We start from the raw sequence: 20837 nt of genomic DNA on the forward strand, positions 1-20837 counted from the left end.
TCCAGAGCTGTGTTGTCCAATGCCATGGTCAGCACCCACACGAGGTGACGGAGTGTTTGAAATGTGGCAAGTCCACATTTGCTGCCCTGTCAGTGATTTCACAGACTTAGCGTGAGAGAAAAAAAAGTAGACTATCTCATTAGTAGTTCTACATTGATTAAACGTTAAATAATATTTTGGGTTAAATAAGCTATATTATTAAAATTAATTTACTTGGTATTTTTTTTTACCTTTAAAAAAAAGGCAGCTACTAGAAAAAAAATTATTTTTAATATATTTTTATTGATTTCAGAGAAGAAGGGAGAGGGAGAGAGATAGAAACATCAATGATGAGAGAGAATCATTGATTGGCTGCCTCCTGCATGCCTCCTACTGGGGATCGAGCCCGCAACCTGGGCATGTGCCCTTGACTGGAATTGAACCCAGGACCCCTCAGTCCTTAGGCCGATGCTCTATCCACTGAGCCAAACCAGCTAGGGCATAGAACAATTTTTAATTGTGTTGTATTGTTTCTGGTCATCTCCTCCAGTGCAGGGATTTGTCCCTTTTGTTTACAGTGGTATCCCTGGCACCTAGCAAACAGTAGGAGCTCTACAAATGCTTGCTGCAGAATGAATGAATTTTTCTCCACCATCATCTGCACCAGCCTCAGGAAGGGAACAGAGCAGCCTTCTCTGGAGCTTGGGAAACACCGGGCCTTGGGGATGGGAGGGGAAGGGGGTTGGTGCCCCTCCCCCTAGTTGGCCCAGAGTTCCTCTCTCCAGGCCCCTGGGCCATCTCCAGGCCAGGTCTGGGGTAGGGGCAGCAGAGGGTCAGGAAACCCAGCAGCTTTAAGCTCTTTCCTTCCCTTCCCGGCCTTAGCTGGGGTAGGTGTGGCAGCAGGGTAGACTGTGTGCCACAGGGTGGCCCTTGGGACCCTGAGGGGAGACCCTATAGTGGGCTGAATGTTCACCTCCCAGCTCTTGGGGGGAGGATGGTGCCTCTGCAGCCCCAGGGCACCAACCCCAGCTCCCCAGCTCCCCTTTCTCACTCCTCCAGAAGGAAGGCTTAGCCGGGCCTGCAGGGAAAACCGCAATTTGCTTCTGACATGACACATTGACGGGTTCCTGGCGGCTGTGCCCCCTTTGTGTCTCCAGAGCCCTTGTGGGCATATAAGGGCCTCCCCCAGGCCTGAGAGGGTAGAGGAGCCGACAGGAGGCTGGGGACCCCACCCACCCCTCGTGGAGCTGCAGGAGCGGGTAAGGCAGCCTGTGACAGCCCTGTCCTTGTGCAGCTCCCCAACCATTGACCCGGTGACCAGCCTGGTGTCCCAGCTGAATAACAGGCACAGAGAGAATTCACCATAGGAGGGCCCAGGGGTACCTGGAGGTGAAGCTCATTTTACTGATGGGAATACTGGGGCCTAGCGAGGGGCAAAGGCAGGGACGGGAGGGCTGAAGGGCGCCCATTTTTCTCTGAGCCAACTGGCTTCCCATGGTGGGAATCTTCCCTTCTGTGAGCTTACAGAGCGCCACGATGGGACTAGTCCTGGGGAAGCAGGCAGACACTGCCGAGACGGCTGCTGGCCCAGATGTATCCCTATGAGCCTCTGTGCAAATGGCGCCAGGGCAAACTCTGGGCAAGTGAGGTGGGGCTGGATTTCGTCCCTCTCGCCTCTCAACAGGCACCGTCTCCAGCACACAGCCATGCCTGGAGGCCCGGACACATCCCTGCCCTCTGGGGGCTTCCAAGGCAAACAAGGACACAAACACCATGCTTAGCTACAAATTGTGATAAGCACCTAAAAACAAACATTGTGGGCGAGGCTCAGTGACACAGGGGCCTCATCAGACAAGGTTAAGGAGGGAGGGCTTTCCAAGGAGGTGACATGCATTCGGAACCTGAAGGGTGAGGAGTCAGCCATGCACAGAACCAGAGGAAGAGCCTTCCTAAGAGAGGGAACAGCCTGTGCAAAGGCCCTGGGGTGGGAAGGAGCTTGTCATGTTTAAGACCAAGGAGGTCAAAGAGGCAGGCAGGGACCTGGTGGGTACTGGTAAGGAGCCTGTGTTCTATCCCAAGAGCAGCAGGGAGTGGGGTTTAGGGAGGGCGACATGGGGACGGAAGGTAGGTGACTGAGGGGGCAGGTATGGAACTGCATAAAGAGAAACGCTCCTCTAGGAAACTAGAAAGCTAGCCAGGCTCTCATTTCCCATCCCATTTCTTTCTTTAACATCATTCGGGATGGAGGCAGGAGAGGAGAGAAAGGAGACATTTCAAGTCACATAGACTTGGGCTCAGATTCCGGCCCTGTCACTCATTACCTCTGTGACCTTGGGCAAGTCTCCCCGCCCCCCCCACCCCCGGCCTCAGTTTTCCCATCTCTGAAATGAGATCCAGTGAGGCAGAGGCCTGGAAAGTGCCCTGAAGACTGTAGCGTGCACTGAGGCTGTACGGTGGGTGCATGTTAGCGCTGTTTGCATTTGGATGGAGAGGGCTTTTCTGGGAGTGAAGCTGGCCTTGAACTGTGCCCGGCCAGCGGAAGGGCACCAGGTTGGTGGTGGGGCACAGGGAGGGGAAAGGCTTGGGCATAAGGAGGGCCTCAGAGTTCCTGCTTCTGCCCCTGCCAGGTGTGCTGCCGACAACGTTGGGCATGTGGTCCCTGCTCCTGCTCTGGGGTCTGGCGACTCCATGCCAGGGGCTGCTTGAGACGGTGGGCACACTCGCTCGGATTGACAAGGATGAACTTGGCAAAGGTGAGCCCGCAATGGACAGTTGTGAAGGGTCCAGTGGCAGTGCAAATGACCCCATCCTTGTGCTTGGAGCGTCTGCTTTCAGGAACAGAGAGAACAGGTGGCGGTTCTCAACTGCTGAGAGAATTCAGGGACCTAAAGGTTTGCTCGCAGACTCTGAGTGGTTAGCTCACTTTCTTCTGAGAGGGGGCCTGGGTGATCTGGGCTGAGGCCCTGTGGGGCTGCATCAGCCTCAGGGACGCGGACGAGTGGGGTTGAGGCGGTCAAGGGGAGGGTGCTGGCCGTCCCACATTGTTGGGGCGTGGGAGCATTTTGTGTTCCCACTGCCCAGGGTGACAGTCTCATGGGCAGTAGAGCAGTCCTGAATAGAAAATGCTTCAGAGAGGCCCCCCCACCTGCCCCAACTTCCACAAGGTGGCCCCTCTGTCTTGCCCTGCTCACAGTCTGCACACAATCAGGCTAGGGGTGCCCAGGAGGAGCAGAGGTTGCCTTCTCCATCTTGATCAAGCCCTGGTGGCTGTGTGCTCCCTTCTTTGCTCTGTCCTCCTACCAGATGGCTCAGGGTCAGGAGCCCTAGTCATACTATTGGCACCAAATCTGATTTGCTGTGTGACTTTGGGCAAGTCTCTGCCCCTCTCTGGGCCCTGGTTTCCCCGTTTGTAAAAGGAACCTACCTCTCCCCACCCTCTCTGCAGCCATCCAGAACTCGCTGGTCGGGGGTCCCATCCTGCAGAATGTGCTGGGGTCAGTCACATCAGTGAACCAGGGCCTCCTGGGCTCCGGAGGGCTGCTTGGAGGAGGCGGCCTGCTGGGCTACGGAGGGGTGTTTGGTGTTGTGGAGGAGCTGTCCGGGTGAGTCACCGCAGCATGGCTTCCTGACGGCCCACCTACTGTGTACCCTCCAGTGAGGCTGGTCTTTCCTTTCGTTCAGGGAATAGAGGAGAGATTGTGTCTCTTTAATTTATTGGCAGGCAGTGGGGTTGATACGGGGAGCCCTGAGTAGGGAGTCCCAGAACCCGAGTCAGAAAATAACGAGTCTACGGCATGTCAGGCAAGACAGGAAGGGCAGCAAGCCCCTGCGGTTGAGTGTTCCAGCTGTGGGGTCGAATCCAGTTACTCACTGTGTGACCTGGGCAAGTTGCTCAGTCCTCTGGGCTAGTCCAGGCCCCTGCATGGCTCCCTCTCTCCTCTTCTTCAGGCGTCTGCTCTGAATAGCCCGGCCCTGACTAGCCCTTCATTGTCCCCTTCTTTCCTTCAAGTTCTCCAGGGGACCTATCACTCCTTGCACCCCATATATTTCACTGGTTTTTCCTGTCTCCCCTGCTGGATTTATACCCCAGGAAAAGCGGGACTTTTGCCTGACTTGATTATTGCTATGTCCTCAGTATCAGAAATAGTGCTTCACACATAATTAATGCTAAAAAAATACTTTTGAATGAATGAAATCACATAATAACTAATATTTATAACTTAAGACCACCTAGCCAGGGTTTTCTGGTGCCTGGCACTGTGCTAATCACTGTAAATGAATTATCCCACGGAATCCAGAGGTAGGGCTGTTATCAATCATATTTAACAGGTAAGGAGATTGAGGCCCTGGGCAGTGAAAGGACCTGTTCAAGATCACCCAGCTGGGGAGTGTGGCAGTGGGGGTGGGGGTGGGGTCTGGTTGTTTAATCACAGCCCACACTGCCTGCCCAAAGCAGGTGGGAACCAGCCCAGGCCTGGTAGTGAATCACGGGAAGGTCAAGGACAGGCCCCAGACTGAAGGCGGAAGGCCAGGAGCCAGGTATGGGGAAGAGTCACTGTGTAGGAGGAAACGGGTCGCTGGGGGAAGAAGAGGGATTGGATGTACACCTCCCCAAACAGCAAATGTCTAGAAAGGGAGCTGGTAAGGGCTGACATGGATGTTGCTTGAGGACTACTGTGTGTCACTGTGGTCGGTATTGTCAATATCCCCATTTTACAGATGGGGAAACCGAGGCACACAGCAACAATGCGATTTGCCCAAGGTCACACAGTCAGTTAGGAGTAGAGCTGGGACTTGAACTGCTGCCTTTTATTGGCTGCACTAGACCAGCTTTGCATGGGGTCATTGCCAGGAAAGCGAATTAATGTGTGTCAAGGAGCTAAATAGAGGTTTCCATACACTAAATGCTCAATAAATATTAACTATTATTATTATTATTATTATTAATAGATCTAGTCCTCCCCTCCTCTCCCACTGTAGAATCCCCCTTGGGTGTGAACCTGAGGCTTCAAACATGAAACAGACATTGCCCTTGTCTCAAAGAGTCCCCCGTAGGAGGCAGAGCCCAACAATGATGATCTTGTAAGCTCAGGGCAGTGATGGAGGCAGCCAGGAAGCACGTGGAAACTGGTGCAGAGGAGGGCATTTGCCTGAGTCAGAGATGCAGGGAGGGGGGCTTCCTGGAGGAGGGGATGCCCAGCTGAAATCGGCAGAGTCGAGAGGTCAGCTAAGCGAAGGTGGAGGCGGAATGGAAGGAGAGTCAAGAGAAGAGTCAGACAGAAGGAACAGTCTGGGCAAAGACCGAGAGGACAGAGAAAACAGTGAACTGTGGGAGTTGTGTTTGGGAATCCACTTGGTTTGCATGCTGTGATCCAGGGCTTTGGGAGTGGAGGGACAATGATCCAGGCCAGAGACTGAGCCAGGACTGAGGCCATGGGGAAGGGTGAAGAGAACACTTTAATTCAGGGAGCCTCCAATGATGATGCTGATACTACATTTATTGGGCATATGCTGTACCAGCCTTGGCACCTACATTATCTCATTGTCTTTGCGACATTGCTATGAGATGGGTACCAGTGCTATTGTCCCACGCTATAGATGATGAAGAAACTGAAGCCCAGATGACTGGGCCCACATTTGAATTTATGGCTTAGAAGTGGGGTGAGAGACACACGCAAGAGGGCCTGCAGGCCCCTCCTGGTCTGGGATGTCCCAGGCACTGAGAGGCTGGCACTGGGGGCCCTCCCCCCGACTTCCATCCCAGGCTGAAGGTCGAGGAGCTCACACTGCCACAGGTGTCGCTGAAGCTGCTGCCGGGGTTTGGGGTGCAGCTGAGCCTGCACACCAAGGTGGGCCTGGAAGGCTCCGGGTGAGTGTGCCCCTGGGAACCTCTACCCTATTGCTCCCCACCCCGTGCCACTGCCCACTGGGGATCCCTCTCCTACTGCCCCCCACACCCACTTCAGTGCCCCCTATTTTCCCCCTCTAGCTCCTCTCCAGGAGACTCCTACACTACTGTTCCCTTCTTGGATCCCACCCATTACCCTTCCCCATGGACCTCCATCCCACTGACCCCCAGGGCTGCCCCTTCATGCTCCCTGGAGACCGTACCCCATTGTTCGGAGTTCACTGAAGAGATGGGGGATGTGCAGGATGGGGGACCTACAGGAAGGCAGGGGGTGAGAGGAGGACACGGGGACCAGATCACTTGCAAGGCCACCCACTTCGCTCATCAGGGTCGAGCCGGGGTGGGCGTGGTTAGGAGGGCCCTGGTGGGTGGGGCCTAGAGGCCTAGCCACACCTCCAGCATCCCATCTCTCAGGACCCTGGGGGGCCTCCTGCAGCTGGCCGCGGAGGTGAACGTGTCGTCGCGTGTGGCAGTGGGCATAAGCTCGCGGGGTACGCCCATCCTCATCCTCAAGCGCTGCAGCACGCTCCTGGGCCACATCACCCTGCTCTCAGGGTGAGTCCGCGGCTGAGCCCATGCGCATTGGCATCTCTGGATCTCTCCGGAGCCTGAGCTCACCCAGCCGCCAGCCTTCCTGACCCCACCCTTCCCCCGCACCATGAGTCCCTCCACGGACAGCCACCCCTGGGTGTCCCCCTTCTCTGGCCCTGAGATCCTGCTGTCCCCTCTCCCACATAAAGCAGGGCCTTCTGCGGTTCCCTCCATCCGATCTGCCAGCGTCAGTCCCTGCTGTCCTCACACCAGAGATCCAGCTCTATCCCTGACCTGCTGTGTGACCCTCAGGGCAACCCCCTCCCCAGCCTGGGCCTCAGTGTCCCCATCTGTATAACGAGGACCTGTGTTTGATGATCTGGAAGGCTCTGGCACTTCATATTTGTCTCTTCCCACAGCCGTTCAGGCACAGTGGCCCTCCCAGGAGACAGCTAAGGCCCAGAGAGGGCAAGGGGCGTGCCCAAGCTCACACACCAGATTGAGGCAGGGATGGAGGTGGGCTGGTCTCTGGAATTAGGTCCCAGGCTTTCCCAGGGCTCTGCACCCACCCTCGGGGGCACCTGCCCCCTCCCCGGCCTCACGCTTTGTGTCTTCCCATTAGTGTCTACATTCCAGGCCTAATTGCACACCCTACCCCATCTTTGTTGGGTGGCCCTGAGCAGCGATGGGTAATCAGACAGCTCTGTCTTAGCTCCCAGGAGTCGGGTGGGCCCGGGTTGCTCCTGTCTCCAGAAGGGCCCTAATACGGGGATTCCAGAGAGGGTCTTTGGGGTCCTAAAATCCCATTGGCTTCCTGCTGCTCCAGTGGGCTATGGGGGCCTTGGAGGGAATGGAGCCCAGGGTGGTGCTGGTGTCCTGTGGTTGTGGTTCTGTGGCTGTCACCCCTCCCTCTGTGCCCCTATAATCTTTAAACAGACCTTCTCATCCACAGACCACCCTCTCCTGCCTTCCTTCCTTCCTTCCTCCCTTCCTTCTTCAAACACTCATTCATTTAACAAATATTTATTGAATCTGCACTCGAAGCCGGGTGCTGCTCTAGGTTCAAATGTCACCTCATATACAAATGCTGGAGGAGACAAAAGGAACCGATGTTTGTTGAGCAGCCTGTGTACCTGATGCGTAGACACTCATATCTAATCTTGGCAGCAACAGCTCTGTGAGGCAGGCACTGTACAAACGGGGAAACGGAAATCCTCCCCTGGGCCTCATGGTGAGGCAGAGCCAAGATTTAAACCCCGTCTCCAAAGTCCCAGCCAGCGCCCTGCTGGTGGCCCAGGTTGGCACTGTCCTGTGTGCTGGCCACACTCTCAGGCTTCTCACTCTCCCAGGCTGCTGCCCACACCGCTCCTTGGGCTCGCGGAACAGACACTCTTCAAGGTGCTGCCGGGACTGGTGAGTGTGGGGGCCTCGGGCCAGGCGTGCCCCTGTGCCCGGCGGGGCCCCTCCTCCCCTGGCTTTGCGTAAATCTGGGCGCCAGGCAGGATTAGGCTGTTCTTCCCTTCCACGCCCACCAGGTAATCCATCCTGCCTGCCCACACCTGCTCAAGTGCCGCCTGTGAGTCTGTGTGTATGGTGGGTGGGGTGGGGGGTTGGGGGTGGGGTGGGGAGGAACTGGCACAATCCATCCCCAGACCTCTGAATCCTAAATTTATAGCTTCAGAGGACCTGACTCTCCTGCTCCCAAATTCATGTCCCTTTCTTTTCTTTTCTTAAAAAATATTTTATTGATTTTTTACAGAGAGGAAGGAAGAGGGATAGAGAGTTAGAAACATCGATGAGAGAGAAACATCGATCAGCTGCCTCCTGCATACCTTCCACTAGAGATGTGCCCACATGTACATGCCCTTGACCGGAATCGAACCTGGGACCTTTTAGTCCGCAGGCCGATGCTCTATCCACTGAGCCAAACCGGTCAGGACCTCATGTCCCTTTCTTATCTCCTGCTCTGTCTTTGCCACCTGTATTATTATTGCCTTTAAACTTTACTTTAAACTCGCTTTGAATTAAACTTGGGTCGCTCAGTGATTTTCTACTGAGCCCTGTGCTTGGCATATATGTTCAGAAAATTACAGACATGTATATCAATAATTCATAAGAGAAACACATTATAACTACACTAGCTCCCGGATGCTTGCCCATGGCCGGCCCCAGCCATCCTGGCTTCTAGGGGACAGGAACCACACTTGGGAAAAGGTGGTCTGGCCGAAGGCCCATTTCATTGAGGCCACAGCAGGCAGGGCTTGCTGGGCTCACACAGCCAGCATGGGGCAGTCAGGCCCCCTGAACCCCAGCCCTGGCAGCACCTCTCTTGTGAGTCCTTGTGAAGGGCACCTGTGCAGGGAGCCAGGGCATGGGCGCCGAGGTTGGCAAAACTGCCCTGGACTTGAAGGAGCCGATCGGAAAGTAGCTCAGGGGGAGAAGGGAAGCTCCCAGCAGCAAGGCCCCAACCAGGCCCATCTCCGGTGGATTTCGACAAGGGGGGCTGCGCTTAAACAGCGACCCCTCACTAGGGTCTCTGGGACAACTGGCTGCAACACAGGATATGTGTGACTCGGAGAGGCTTTAAAAACAAGAGCTCATTACTGGCATTTAGAGATTGGAGATTTCTCCTAACGATCTGATTTCTGCATCTCTTGTGCAATCAGCCACCCTGGCCGCACGGTACCTCCTTCCCGCAGGTCGCACGGCTGGCGCCACGGGGCGGCTCCCCCACCCATCATAGCCCCTTGGATGTCCTCGCAGTTCTGTGACATGCCTGACTCCAGGGGCCCTGGAGGTTGAGGTCCCAGGGTTTAAATGAAGAGGCAGCACCCCCCCCCCCCCCCCCCCCCCCGTCCCCTTGAGAACAGCTGTGACCTTGGGCAGGCTGCCGTTCTTTTCCGGCCACAGATGTGGAATAAAGGGGCTGGGCTGGGTCGCCTGAGGTTCCTGCTCAGGTGGACTCCGATTCTGTGATGCGCAGACTCGGGATTCTGCAAGCCAAACCACCTGCTCCCTGTTCGCACAACACAGGGGTTTTCAGAAACACGCTGGCACCATCCATCCCCAGACCTCTGAGTCCTAACTTTATGCAGTGAACGTGGTGTATGTAGAGCCTGGCCCGAGCCTGACTCTCTGGATGGAGGGGGTGGAATCTTCTTGGGGGTCCATGGGCTAGGTCTCCCGGGGTCCAGCTGGAAGACAGCAGGGACCTGAGACCTCAGAGGGAACAGCTGCCTTTGCCCCCTCAGGGCAGGGCCAGGTCCATACACCCTAACTGGCCTCTGAAGTATGTCTCCCCTGTTCCCCCAGCATCCTTTGGGGTTTTCTGAGGGGCCCATGTAACTGGCCTTCCTCATCACCCACTCCACCCTCCCAACACGTCAAGCTCCAGCCCCTCCCTTGCCTCCGCGTGTCCCCCAACCCTTCTCTACATTCTGCCTTGCCTTGGTCCCTTGGATAGCAGATGTTATGGCAAAACATGCACAGAAAATGCAGCGGTCCCCTGTGCCAGGCTGGGCCCCACTCTTATTTCCCTGTAACACCCGTCTCCTCTGGACACAGCTGTGCCCCGTGGTGGACAGTGTGCTGAGCGTGGTGAATGAGCTCCTCGGGGCTGTGCTGAGTAAGTTGGGGCCCAACCCCCTCCTTGGCCCCTTCTACCCCCTCCCATTACCCCAAAGGGTGGCGGTACCAGGTCGAGAGGAAGGGACAGGATTCTGGGACCTTCCACTTCCTCCTCAGGCTGACGAGGCCGCCACTTTGAGGAGCCCTCATGGGGGTGTGGGCTGAGGCTGGTCCAGCAGGATGGAGGAGTCATAGCCCCCCAGCTCTCTCTCTGCTGGGGGCTTTAGGCACCTGTGGTGTCCAGCATGGTCAGAAACATGAGGCAGATATTATTATGATCTGGACAGACAAGATGACAGTCCCAGAGAGCTCAAGTAAGAAACCCAAGACCACAGCCACTGCGGCCACCTGTCTCCTTGCGCCTATGGAGACATGGACCGATGCCTTTTGTGCACAGATGGGCTTTGACAAGTGTAAACAGGTGTGGCCAGGATAAGGACTGAAAAGCTGGGGCAGATGTATCTGTACGTGGTGGCATGTGAGAGAGGCAGGGCCGCAGTGTGGCCCAGTAACACCAGCTCTGGGGAGCGGGAGTCCAGGCGTGGTTTCGGTGGCCGTGGGCTGGTGACTTCTGTCCAAGCCTCAGATTTTATCTGTATAATGAGGATGACGGCGGTGCTCAGGAGAACACTTAGTGCAGTGTTAGGCGCTCAGTAAATGGAAGTAGGGCCGGTTATTTTGGGGGGCTTGGCTCATGGGGTCTTCCTCCCTCCTCCTCTCCCCACGCAGGCCTGGTGCCCTTGAGGCCTCTTGGGTCTGTGGAATTCACTCTGGCCACACTGCCTCTCATCTCCAACCAGTACATAGAGCTGGACATCAACGTGAGTCGGAAGGCCTTGCCCACTGCTGGGGGTGGGGTAGGAGATGCTGGGTCAAGGCCATGTGGGTGACCAGCCCCGAGACCCTCCCATGCTGTCTCCTCCCCCTGCAGTCCGTTGTGAAGAGCGTAGCTGGTGACGTCATCGACTTCCCCAAGCCCCGCAAACCCATCAAGGTGCCTCCCAAGGAGGACCACACGTCCCAGCTGACTGTGCCTCTGTACCTCTTCAGCACCATATTTGGGCTCCTGCAGACCAACGGTGCCCTTGACATAGACATCACCCCTGAGCTGGTGAGTGTGGCACCCTCCCCTGCCGTGCCCTGGAAATGCCAATGACCCAGTCACATCATCACTGATCAGCCTGAACGAGCCCCTTCCTGTGTAATTGGACAGTGAGACACATTTATAACATGCACATGTCCGTTCTTGTTGTGGCAAACATCGCTAATTGACAATGGCCCTCCGATTGGCTAAATCTCAATGGGACTTCTGAGTCTTTCCTTCCAGGGAGTTACTTTCGGTTATTCAGAACTGGCATGTGACATCCTGGCATCAGAGGATCCCTTTCCGAGTCAAGAGCCCGATTTTACACTAAAGTGTGACTGACTAACATTGCTAATGCTTTCTCAAGAGCAGATTTGAGCCGAAGAGAGGAAAAGCAGGGTTAGACTACTCCAAGGTCACTCGGACACTTGTTTTGAAGCCTCTGAGACCTCTCTGCTTCCATCTGGCTCCTCGCAGATGTCTGGAAGGCTCACCCTTCAGAAGCTGCATCCAGAGGCATTTTCTCGGCCTTAGCCCTCTCCAGAGGCAGTGAGCTCTAAGCCACCTGTCCCCAACCTCCCCCTCCTCCCACCCCCGCTGCCCCACCGCCTCCATCCGCAGCTCAGGCCCTAGGGAGCACTTCCTGCATGTAGGGTCCAGAGAGCACTGGAACAGGCTCCTGAGCTAGGCGGCAGGCGTCTTCTTGCTGGAAGATGGCAGTCATAGCCAGGCAGACTCTGAGTGTGAAGATGCATGTGTGTGAGTGTGTGTGTGTGTGAGTGAGTGTGTGTGTGTGTGTGTGTGTGTGTGTGTGAGTATTAGGCAAGAGAGAGGGATCTCAGAGGCCAGGTGCTATCCTCAAGTGCTGTCCACCCTCAGGGGGGTGATGGCCTTGTGTTGGGTGAGAGTCTGGGAATCGTCTGATCAGGGTCAGATCCCTGGGCCTGCAGATTGTGAGCTCTGGCAGAGGGGTTTGAAGGTTCTGGAATTAGCCTGCCCAGGTCAAATCCTGGTGCCACTGCTTACCAGCTTATGAGTCTAGAGAGGAGCCTCAAGTTCCCCACTCATAAAATGAGAGTAATCAGAGCGCCCACCTCTTTGAGCTGTTGCAAATGTGAAATGAGCAAAGGCATGCAAAACCCTTAGCATGTGCTTGGCATGTAGTGAGCACTCAGTGATCATTGGCCACTGGAAGGAGCATGAGTGTTTGTAGAGATGTGTATGTGATTGGTGGTGTGGAGGTGGGGCAGGATGTGGACAAAACTGCCTTGTGTGTGCTGAGGGATCCCTGTCCTGTCTCTGTGTTCACCATGTCCTCTCATTTGGTCTTGGGTCCAGGTTCCCAGCAATGTCCCAATGACAACCACAGACCTGACAGCTTTGGTCCCCGAGGTGAGTGACCCTTCTGATGACCTTCATCACTGTAACACTTTCCTGATGAGCCTGAACAGACTCCAGAATCTTCCTCAATACATTTCTCCAGAGAGCTGTAATCGAAAATTGAATCTAAATTCACACTAAAATGTGAATGGCTAACATTGTATCCTTTCCTGATAGCAGAGTGGAAAGGACCAGGTTTTAATTGCCCCAGAAGTCAAGTAGGCATTTGTCCTATGGCTGTTCCTTTTCTATCAAGGAGACAGAAGATTCTTTTCAGGCAACTGAGTCCCCTCCCTCCTGCTACCTTTATTCATTTTAGTCTTGGTCTCCTCTGTCCCACGAGAGAAGATTCAAGGCACTGGCTTTGGGGGTGGGGGGGAGGGAGAAGATTCAGGGAGGACATCAGTACAAGACTGCAGGGCCTGGCCTCAGCTTTCCTGTTCATCCAGCTGGGGCTGGACCAGATACTTTCCAGCTGTGAGAATCTGAATTCATCCTGAAGCTGAAATACTACTACAAGGTCCTTACATAATAGCAGATTCTGACAGAGGTTGGGAAGAGGTCCACAAGACCTGGGTTTCTACCAGAGAGGATGGAGAGGGAAGCTGAGTTTGGGGACACAGAAAAACTCTGTGAATCCTTAGCTAAAGGGCCTCGGAGTCTCAGGCAAGGGATGAGATTGGGGCTAGACATTCAGAAGCACTTCCTGAAGGCAGGAGTCATAAATGGTGGAGAGGGACTTGGGGGAGGTGCAGGTGGCAGAGCAGTGACCCATGGATGCAGCAAACTGGGCCGTGTCCCTCCAGCCCGGGGAACCGGGAGCCTTTGTTCTCCAGTTGCCGGCCTTGCCGTGTCAGAACCCAGAGCCCCAGCTCCAAGTCTGGGTCCGTGGCTTTAGAATCTGAGGACACATGAGGATGGAATCGGTAGTTCCCTGTCTGTCGGATCCTACAACTCTGGGAGTTGGGTTTGAGGAATTGGTCCCCAGACTCTGCATTCAAGTGACTCCAAGCTTCCGTGACTCTAGTTTACAACACTTCTAGAATTCTATGATGTCATGATGGTGAGACTCAGAATTTCCTGATTGTGTGATTCAGTCAGTCAGTCAACCAACATTCACTGAGCACCTACGACGTACCAGGCCTTGTGCCAGGTGCTGGGAATCCAGAAGTGGCAAAGGTGAAACGTAGACAAAAGTCCCTGTGCTCCAGGAGCTGCCATTCTGATGGGGCTGACAGACAGGGGACAAATGAATGGAGAGAATGGAATGGTCCAAGCAGATGAGGAGTGAGGGATGGTGCTCCTAAACAGGGTGCTCTGCAAGCCTCCCTGAGGGGGTGCTGTTGGAGCACGAGGCTGAAGGAGATGAGGGCGGGGACCATGCAGGTATCTGGGGAAGACATTTCCAGGCAGGATGAACAGCAAGTGCATAGGCCCTGAGGTGGGTGCGTGCCTGTCAGGTGAGAGGAACAGTTAAGAAGCTGGTGGGTCTGGAGAGGAGAGATTGAGGGGACTGGTGGTGAGGGTGAGATGGAGAGGAGAGATTGAGGGGACCGGTGATGGGGGTGAGATGGATGGAGGGCAGAGGAGGGATCATGCAGGGCCGGTGGGCCTCGGGGAGATTTTGAGTCTGAGTGAGACAAGAGTCTGATTCCACTGTTCGATGGGTTGGTGGTGTCTCTCCACCTGACTGTCATTCTCAGGGGGGCTGAGACCACGCTTCAGTCTGTAGCCTCAGCACCCAGCATGGTGCCTGGTGCGCGGTAGGTGCTCAGTGGGTGCTTGTTGACTCTGCTGAGTCACTGGCTGACTCTATCAATCAGTGGGGCATCGAAGCTGCCTCAGGCCCTGCTCCCTGCCTCTCTCAGGTCCTGGGGAAGGTGCCCCCGGGCCAGCAGCTCCTGCTCAGGCTGCAGGTGAAGGAAGCTCCCGCGGTCACACTCCAGAAAAAGAAGGCCGCAGTCTCCATCGCAGCTAACATCCACGTGCTGCACCACCTCCCTGCAGGGACTCCGGCAGCCCTCTTGGAGCTGAATGGGGTGAGTGGCTAAGGGATGGGAGCCCGGCGCTGGGTTCTGAGCGGGCTGACCCTTTCCAGGCCCCTGGGGGGTTGCCTTCCCCCGATTGCAGGGTGGCACAGCCCGGGAAGCCCCTCTCCTTTATTGTCACCATCTGAGCTAATACCCAAGTGCCCACAAGGCCTGTCCAATCTGCTTCCTCGGAATTTCAGGAATGATTCCCCATATCCCCATCCTCTCTGTGCTCAGATATCTCTTGGGTGACTCTCTGACTTCTTCCTGGCCCCCCTACCTCCAGTCTGCTCCCCTCCACCCCACCTCTACTAGTTTTCCCACACACACATCTGGGCAGAGGCAGGTCCGTCCCCTGCTCACTCTCTGCCCTGGCTGCGCATGGCCTAGCACCATTCCATACCCCCTGCCTCATCCTCTGCCTTTTACTCAGGGCTGCCAGTCCCACCTCCCTGCCTTTGTGTGTGCAGGCACCACCACCCGCAGTACCGTCTCTCTCCTTTTCTTGGCTAATGCCTCATCTTTCAACATTCAGCTCCGGTGTCACCTCATTGGACACCCTCCCTTTCCCCCCTGCAGGCTGGGCTGAGGGTCTCTTCAAACTTCTACAACCCCAAAGCTTCCTCTTGTACAAACGGATCACCATAAGTTATTGGTTTTTAATCCTCACCTGCGGGGAGAGAGAGAGAGAAAGAGAGAGAGAGAGAGAGAGAGAGAGAGAGAGAGAGAGAGAGAGAAACATTAATGTGAGAGAGACATCAATTGGTTGCCTCCTGTATATGCCCCAACTGGGGACCAAACCCACAATTTAGGTATGTGCTCTGACTGGGAATTGAACCCACAACCTTTTGGTGTATGGGGTGATGCTCCAACCACCTGAGCCAGCCGGCCAGGATGCCTCTTCAGTGTTTTTTGTTGTTGTTGTTGTTTTTTACCCCTTCAGTTTTAAAACTCTAGTTCTCGAACACCAGAACCTTCAAGTTACCTCCTCATAGCCCAGCATGGATCCTAACACACAGTAGGGCCTCCGTAAGGGTTAGTGGAAGGAACGGTGGAGATTCACCTGTTGGCTAAGGTAGACCTGTCCTTAAGTTCCTTCTGTCTAATTCAGAGTAACCTCTGCCTGCTTCCCCCCTGCAGGTTATGACTTTAAATGCCCAGCTGGCTCCTTCGGCTACCAAGCTGCACCTCTCCCTGTCCCTGGAACGGTAACATGGGATCTTGGGCCTTGTCTTTAGGACCAAGAATTAGGGACCTACAGGAACCTCCTTCCATTTATCAGGCACCAGCTAAGTTGCAGGAGTTTTACCAGCATCTTGGTTGCCTCCAGGACCTGCTGGGGCGGGGATGGTGTTAGCCCATTTTACAGATGGCACCTGGGGCTCACAGAAGCAGGATCCAGAGCAGGCTTCTTCCACAGCCCCGCCCAGAACCTGGCCCTGGAGATACACCTACTGCCAGGATATGGAGTCCAAACTCCTGAGTTATCAGCCTCAGAGGCTGGCCACAGAGATAGCTGTGCTGGAATATTATAAAACGCTTCGTTATTCACGTGGACTCGTTATTTCTCTAATCTCTCCACCCCTGTGGGAACTAGGCCTCATGGTGATGGTGATGATGGCAATACTTCCTCATGGGAATGGCCCTTTACCATTTGCAAAGCCCAGGCTGGCACAGTGGGCTGTCCCTGGAAGCAGGTCTGCAATCGGGGCCTCCGTTTTCCAGGCTCAGTGCTCTCACTGTGGCCTGTGGCTGGGTGCCTCTCTGTCCCTCCCCTGGATTTGGGGCTTTCCCAGGGTCTCTGAGATCTGCCCATCCTGGCCCATAGGCACCCAGTGCTTACTTGACCCCATTTGAGTGTCCCTTGCAGGCCCCTGAGGCTGCATACAGATGCCCCTGAGGCTGCATACAGATGCCCCTGAGGCTGCATACAGATGCCCCTTGCAAGGCTCCACTGCTGCCCCATTTCTAACCTCGCCTGCTGCCTGAGTTCGTCTGCCCTTCCTGGTGGCAGTTCACGTCTCAGCCCGTCAGGAGGTAGAGCACTGTGTCCAGGCTCTGGCTGTGGACCTGCGTTTGGCCAGCTGCGATCCGCTAGTGGCTTGCGGCCTTTAGTGTGCCTGCTGGGCACAGAGCACCCTACGTCCAGTGCTCAGTCTATGGAGAGCCACTCTTTAGAGAGGTCCACCCACTCGCCCAGAGTCAAACAACTGGGAGTCAGACTGAGGCTCCAAGACCACGGAGTCGGAGGTGGTGGTCATGATATCTCAGAAGGAGGTTAGATCCCTTCAGGTCCATTTTACAGGTGGGAAAACTGAGTCTCTGAGTTAAGGCTGGATAGAGACAGAGTTGGGCCTTAACCCTGTTTTCTGATGCTGGAGAGCTAGGGGTGGGGCAGGCGGTGGGGTGGGGTGGGGTGGGGCAGAGCACTGTCAGCGGGTGTTGGGGTGGAGGCTGGGACCCCCAACATCTCTCTTCTCTCCAACAGGCTCAGTGTCAAGCTGGCCTCTCCCTTTGTCCACCCCTTTGATGTAAGTTCCTGGGAGGGTGAGCAGCTTGGCAGTGGTGAGCGTCTTCTAGTGGGGCTGGACAGGAGGTGGGATGAGTCATGGGCCAGTTGACTGATCTGAGCTCTGCCCCAAGCCAGAGTGGACAAACATCAGGGCGTGTGTGTGTGTGTGTGTGTGTGTGTGTGTGTGTGTGTGAGAGAGAGATCACCTGAGGACAATGAATCTGAATCTCATGACCTATCAATGTCTTGGAACCTTACAAAGTCATAAATTTCCAGAATCCCACAAAGGTTCAAAATTCTGGAACTTCACACAAGTAATAAGGCACCTGAACTCAGAAAGTTCTAATATTTCAGAGCCCCACAGAGCCCTTAGTTTTCTGCTTCTCGCAGAGTTCTGTGGTTCTGGAATCTCATGATCGTCTCAGGTTCTAGAACATTCTAAGGGTTCTTAAGTTCGTAGGAACCTAAGATCAGACCACACAGAGTCTACTGGAGCTGGGTACCTTTTCCTCTTTCTTTCTCAGGCACAGGCCCCGCTCCAGGCTCCACAGAGCCCTCCTCCAGGAAGGCAGCTCTTCGAAGCTCATGGGGCCCAGGGCGAAGCTGTCCTAACTCAGTCCCCTGTGGGGTCACTGGTAGACATTCCACCCCAGCGGGTCTGTGCCCACTAGGAGCTGTGTCCCCAGGCGTGGGGGAGGCTGGGGCAGCTGGACCTTGGACTTCCCTCCCTGGGAAGGAGTGCGCTGCTCCCTGCAAAGCCACCTCCCGCCCTCCCTATGCTCTGTTGCAGGTGACCCATTTAGAAGAGTGGCTCAGTGATGTGGTCCGGGTGGCGTATGTGCCGAAGCTCAACGGTATGGGTGGCCTTCGCTGTCTTTTTGGACACGTGGGGTGTCTGGACTTGGGACCACCAAATCTATTGCCTCTTTCCTTGTTCTGAGAGACACGGAGGTTGGAGAGGGGTTGATGCCCATTTCTAAGATGCAGAAATTGAGGCACCAATATTTCCATTTACACAACACTAACCAGCATCTACATCCCACTAGACTCTGGGCTCCAAGAGCTATCTGACCTGGGTCTTCTCCTCAAGCTCACAATCCAGAGGGAAGTGGTCATATAAGCAAGTGCTTAGAATATATGGCCCCAAATGTGCAAGGGGCTGACAGAACCTCAAGGAGGCTCTGCTGAGGGGCCACTGATGACAGTACAGCAAAGGGGCATTTTCATTTGAGTTTAGTAGGACAAGTAGGAGTCTGCCAATAAGAAAAACAAAGCCCCCAGGAAGAGAAATGGCTGGCTCAGGGGAAGTGGTGGGATAAGATCAGCAGGTCCCACCCTGGCCCGCCCCCCGCCATAGCTTTGCTTTCAACCCTTTCCTCTTCACAGTGGACCTGGATGTTGGTATACCCCTGCCCAAGGTTCTCAATGTCGATTTTGCCCACGCGGTCCTGGAGGTCATCGAGGTGAGTGTCCCGTGCAGGTGTGGTCTAGATGGGCCTTACGCGTGTTTGTGCAGAGCCTTGCTTGGAACTCATTAGGGGATGCTCTGCTCATCACCTGGTCTGCCCATGCACCGTGTTCCTAATTGCTCAGGGAATGGCAAACAGATGACACAAGTGCCGCCACTCCTTCCTTCCTAGCCCATGGCAGGCATTGTCGGCCAATCACAGAGTTCTTTCCTGGTCAATTAGACCCATGTGTGGCCTCTAGGGTGGGATCTCAGATTCACTCACAGGATGGCAGTTCCCTTGGTCCAGGGGTGGCAAACACATGTGCTGTCCCTCCTTGTCCTGTGCCTGTGGCAGGCGTGACACTTTTCTTGTTGACTATAGACATAGCCTCACAATCCTTTTTCAACCCAGCACAACTATGAGTTTTGGAGCAGTTCTGGGAGGTAGACAGAGCAGAGAGTTTTGGACCCATTTCTCAGATGAGAACCAAGGCTGAGGGAGGTCAAATTTCTGGTCCAAGTTCAACACAGTAAATTAATGGATAAATGGCACTTGAACTTGGGTCTCTTAAGTCATAAAGTCAGTAAGTCAGTGACCTCTCTCATGCTTCATGTCATTTACTAATCATTTATTTTTTCGTTCATTCACTTAATGAGTGCCTGCTGTGTGCCAGGTACAGCGCTAACCTCAGGCCATGGGCGGGCACAGACGTGGATGCAGAGACTGGGGTGGAGGTGGGAGGGCAGGGCAGGTGTGTTGGGCACAGGGACTCAGAGAGCCTAACCAAGAACTGTTGCTCCTTGCAGAATGCTGTTGTGCTGACTGTGGCATCCTGAGCTGAGAGATGGCCACTACCCCTCCCTGTTGACTGCCAAAGTCCTGCCGACCTGCGTACTCTGCCTCAGTTTCCCTCCCAGTCTCTAGCCTGTGTCAGTGACTGTATAAATGTCCCTTATCCGCCTAGGCCCACCCAGGCGCTCTGGCCCTGCAGCTGTGCCCGGCCTGGGTGGGGACTGCAGGGCTAGCCACAGGACTCTGCTTCAAAGAGAGCTCTGGGGCCACCGTGGCCAGTCCCTGGCTTTCAATAAACCGTCTGTGTCAGCATCTCCTGGCTAGTCTGTTCCCAGGCCCACAAAGGCCACCTTGGCCTCTGCCTCTGGTGCCCTCCTGCGCTCCAGGCAGGGGCTCCTGGGAGGTGAGAGGACTTGGGGCCTAGTCATTGTAGCTTTGTGTCGCAAGCTTACCTGGCTGGCCTGTGTCTTGTACCACCTTCCTCCACCTCTGCCCCGAGCTCCCTGTGTCCCCCTCCTTACTCCCTTCCCCCCTCTTCGCTCCATTTTTCTAAATACCTCTTCCTTCATTCTGTCTCTTAGTCTGTTTGGGTCTCTGCCTGTCTCTGTCTCTCTGACTTTGGGACACTTCTCAGTAGTACATCTGAGCTGAGTTTTGAAAGATAAATAGGAGTTTTCCAGGGAGAAAAGGAGCCAGCATTCCAGGAGGCAGGGAGACCTGGTCCTGGAAGATCTCTATGAGCTGCACTTCACCCCCTCAGGGCACAGTTATGCCCAAAGCTCGTGGTGCAGATGGGGAAACAGGTGCAGGCAGGGGCCTGGCCGGTCCAGTGGCACATGGTGGCAGAGTTGGGATGGGAAACCTGCCTCCTGGTTCTGGGCTCTTCCCCGCTTTCAGGATGGACATCCTCGTTTCTGGGAAATGGCCTCAAGATGGCACTTATAAGAGGTGCCAACAAAGTTTTTGGAACTGGCTCTGAGGATTTGAGGGGACACAAGAGAGTTGGAGTCCATCTTAAGGGTTGCCCACCAGGTGTTTCCTGGTTCCTGCAGTCCCTGCATGAGCTCCCACATGGCCCCCTGCATGGCTGAGTCACCTTTGGGTGAGTCACCTCCCAGGGCCTGGTGCCTCCAGCTGCAGACAAAGGTGCCTTTTGGACGCTAAGCCCAGGTGACCTCCCTGAGGCGCCAGTTACACTAATCCTCCTGGAGCCCAGGGGGTAGGCCTGCCTTCTGGCTCAGGGCTGAGGCCTCATGTGACTGACAGTAACCACCTTTGTGTGTGCACTGCCCCCTGCAGTTTACAATGTGCATTGGTTCCTGCGGGAAGCGGGTGGAGGAGCCACATGGCCCTCTTTGTATTGTATTTCAGTTTAAAAAGGTAATGTATCTGTTGAACGAGCACTTATATCACACTAAGTGGGAGGCAATGGGGAGATGAAAGGGGCTGCTGTCTACTGAGCCTCCATGAGGCTCCGGGCACATTCTGGAAGGTTCCTATGTAATCCTCCAAATCCTACTGGAAAAGTGCAAGGAAGTCCACT

At 55.0% G+C, this 20837-nt stretch overlaps 1 protein-coding gene across 1 annotated transcript; it reads left to right on the forward strand.

The window, feature by feature from the left end:
• Positions 1-2090: 2090 nt before the first annotated feature.
• On the forward strand, positions 2091-19390 carry BPIFB3 (BPI fold containing family B member 3). The gene is made up of 16 exons (XM_070419495.1): positions 2091-2103; positions 2607-2732; positions 3425-3581; positions 5744-5848; positions 6302-6442; positions 7768-7831; positions 9983-10043; positions 10775-10866; positions 10977-11156; positions 12468-12521; positions 14378-14548; positions 15680-15747; positions 17028-17070; positions 17842-17905; positions 18438-18514; positions 19309-19390. Exons 1-16 carry the CDS (start codon positions 2091-2093, stop codon positions 19336-19338), a joined length of 1446 nt encoding a protein of 481 aa, XP_070275596.1. The 3' UTR covers positions 19339-19390.
• Positions 19391-20837: the final 1447 nt, after the last annotated feature.

Source organism: Myotis yumanensis, unplaced genomic scaffold, assembly GCF_028538775.1.
Source record: "Myotis yumanensis isolate MYYU_CA2020_CCGP unplaced genomic scaffold, mMyoYum1.0.hap1 SCAF_7, whole genome shotgun sequence".
Classification (NCBI taxonomy): Eukaryota; Metazoa; Chordata; class Mammalia; order Chiroptera; family Vespertilionidae; genus Myotis; species Myotis yumanensis.

Excerpts from the sequence above, each read along its gene's own strand:
- BPIFB3 (XM_070419495.1), top strand. Across the intron at positions 3,582-5,743 it reads GTTGTGGAGGAGCTGTCCGG|GCTGAAGGTCGAGGAGCTCA; the intron begins GTGAGTCACCGC and ends CTTCCATCCCAG. Across the intron at positions 17,071-17,841 it reads CCTTTGTCCACCCCTTTGAT|GTGACCCATTTAGAAGAGTG; the intron begins GTAAGTTCCTGG and ends GCTCTGTTGCAG.